This window comes from Austrofundulus limnaeus, unplaced genomic scaffold (assembly GCF_001266775.1).
Source record: "Austrofundulus limnaeus strain Quisiro unplaced genomic scaffold, Austrofundulus_limnaeus-1.0 Scaffold135, whole genome shotgun sequence".
Classification (NCBI taxonomy): domain Eukaryota; kingdom Metazoa; phylum Chordata; class Actinopteri; order Cyprinodontiformes; family Rivulidae; genus Austrofundulus; species Austrofundulus limnaeus.
In genome coordinates this window covers 742,208-743,715 of record NW_013952537.1, presented here as the reverse complement: position 1 = coordinate 743,715, position 1,508 = coordinate 742,208, and the positions used below count along the sequence as shown (strand labels likewise).

Genomic DNA, 1,508 nt, shown 5'->3' with positions numbered 1-1,508 from the left:
CCCCCCCCTTATTTCAGCTGTTTCCCTCTTCAGGGGTCACCACGGCAAGTCATCCTCTCCAATGGCCTCCATGTCCTCTCTAACTGCACCAGTATGTCTTTCTCCTTTATGTGACTGATGTAAATCAGCTGAAGGCTCACTTGCCCATTTTTTTGGACATGTCCAAAATTGCAAAGATTTTGGTGTTATGTGGTTTTCCAAATTGTATGGGCCTACATGTCAAGAGTGGCTTTCAGAATAATCTGGGATATTACACATGGAGAGACTCAGATATGATATGATGGACAAATCCGAGTCTTTTTTTTCAATCTGGCAGCCATTTTTAGATCTACTTGCTCAACAGGACTACAACCTCTCCTGATAATGGACATATGATTATACTATTCACCACCTTCCTTGCACTATTTTATTTATAAACTTGGTAAAAGATGCACCAGTATTTGGAATAGATATATATGCCCAGGTTTGTTTGTTTTTTGTTTTGTTTCTGTGGTTTTTGTGTTTGTATTGTTATATATGAGTGGATAAATGTAATAATTTGAAAAATCTAAATAAATATGGAAGAAAAAAAAAAGTTATATTCACGAATACATTCACTCTTCCTATAATATATGTATTTTTTATTTTCTGTAAAATAATTAATAATGGGAGCTGGTAAAGCACCAGTGACACAGTATCATTTATTACCTTCATGAACTTATGTGTACACACACACAGGGGCAGCTCTGAAGTGTGTGACGACGGCTCCATACCAGGAGATGGGAAAGGAGCGGGAGGTCTGGACTCTGAATTCTTCGCTCATCTGAAACGCAACTGGTGGTGGACCAATCGCCTGCTTGTTTGTAAAAAGGTATTTAATCAACAAACATACATGTTAAATGTGTAATTGTGTGTGTCTTGTAGACCTAAGGTCATTTTTTATTCTCAGAGGCCGAGTGGTTTAGCAGTAGCGCAGACCAAGACGAGACTGAAGAGCCTGCTGAACAGAAATGCTGTCATGCTGAAACTTAAAGCCGGTGAGGTTCCTGGAGCAGACTGAACTTTGTTAAACCTCTGACAGATATTTTTCATGAAGCTCAGTTACAGTTTGTTTTAATTTAATATCTTGTCTTCTTCAACAGGACGCAGCAATTTTCATCTCGCCAATAAGCAACCCCTGATGATGGAAAATGTGGAGGTGTGATTTCTGTCAATTTTGTTTTTATTTTCTACATTTATTTAACGAATTCTAAACCTCTTTTTAATTCCATCAGTGTTTTCAATTTGATGTTTTTCCAGCAACTCTTTGATAAGTCCGTTAGGGGTGTAACAATACATCCATCTAAGGAAAAAAAAATTGTATAGGTCCTCTGGACGGGTTCTTCTTTAATGAAACGTTGTGAAAAATGAAAAWTTTTTCACAATTTTTCATTCACTTCTTTAATGAAAAAATGAAGACCCCAAACCCAGACCCAAACCAGTGGTTATTCCGTATGTTGCGGGTGTTTCGGAGAAACTGAGACGTTTAT

General features: G+C 37.6%; 1 protein-coding gene across 1 annotated transcript in view; it reads left to right on the top strand.

Moving 5' to 3' along the window:
• gtf3c1 (general transcription factor IIIC subunit 1) overlaps positions 1–1,508 on the top strand; it is a gene marked incomplete in the record, with an annotated part of 33,291 nt that overhangs the window by 13,328 nt on the left and 18,455 nt on the right. The window contains 3 exon segments of the mRNA XM_014015847.1: positions 718–850; positions 929–1,016; positions 1,122–1,177. Coding sequence (XP_013871301.1) covers positions 718–850; positions 929–1,016; positions 1,122–1,177 — 277 coding nt within the window.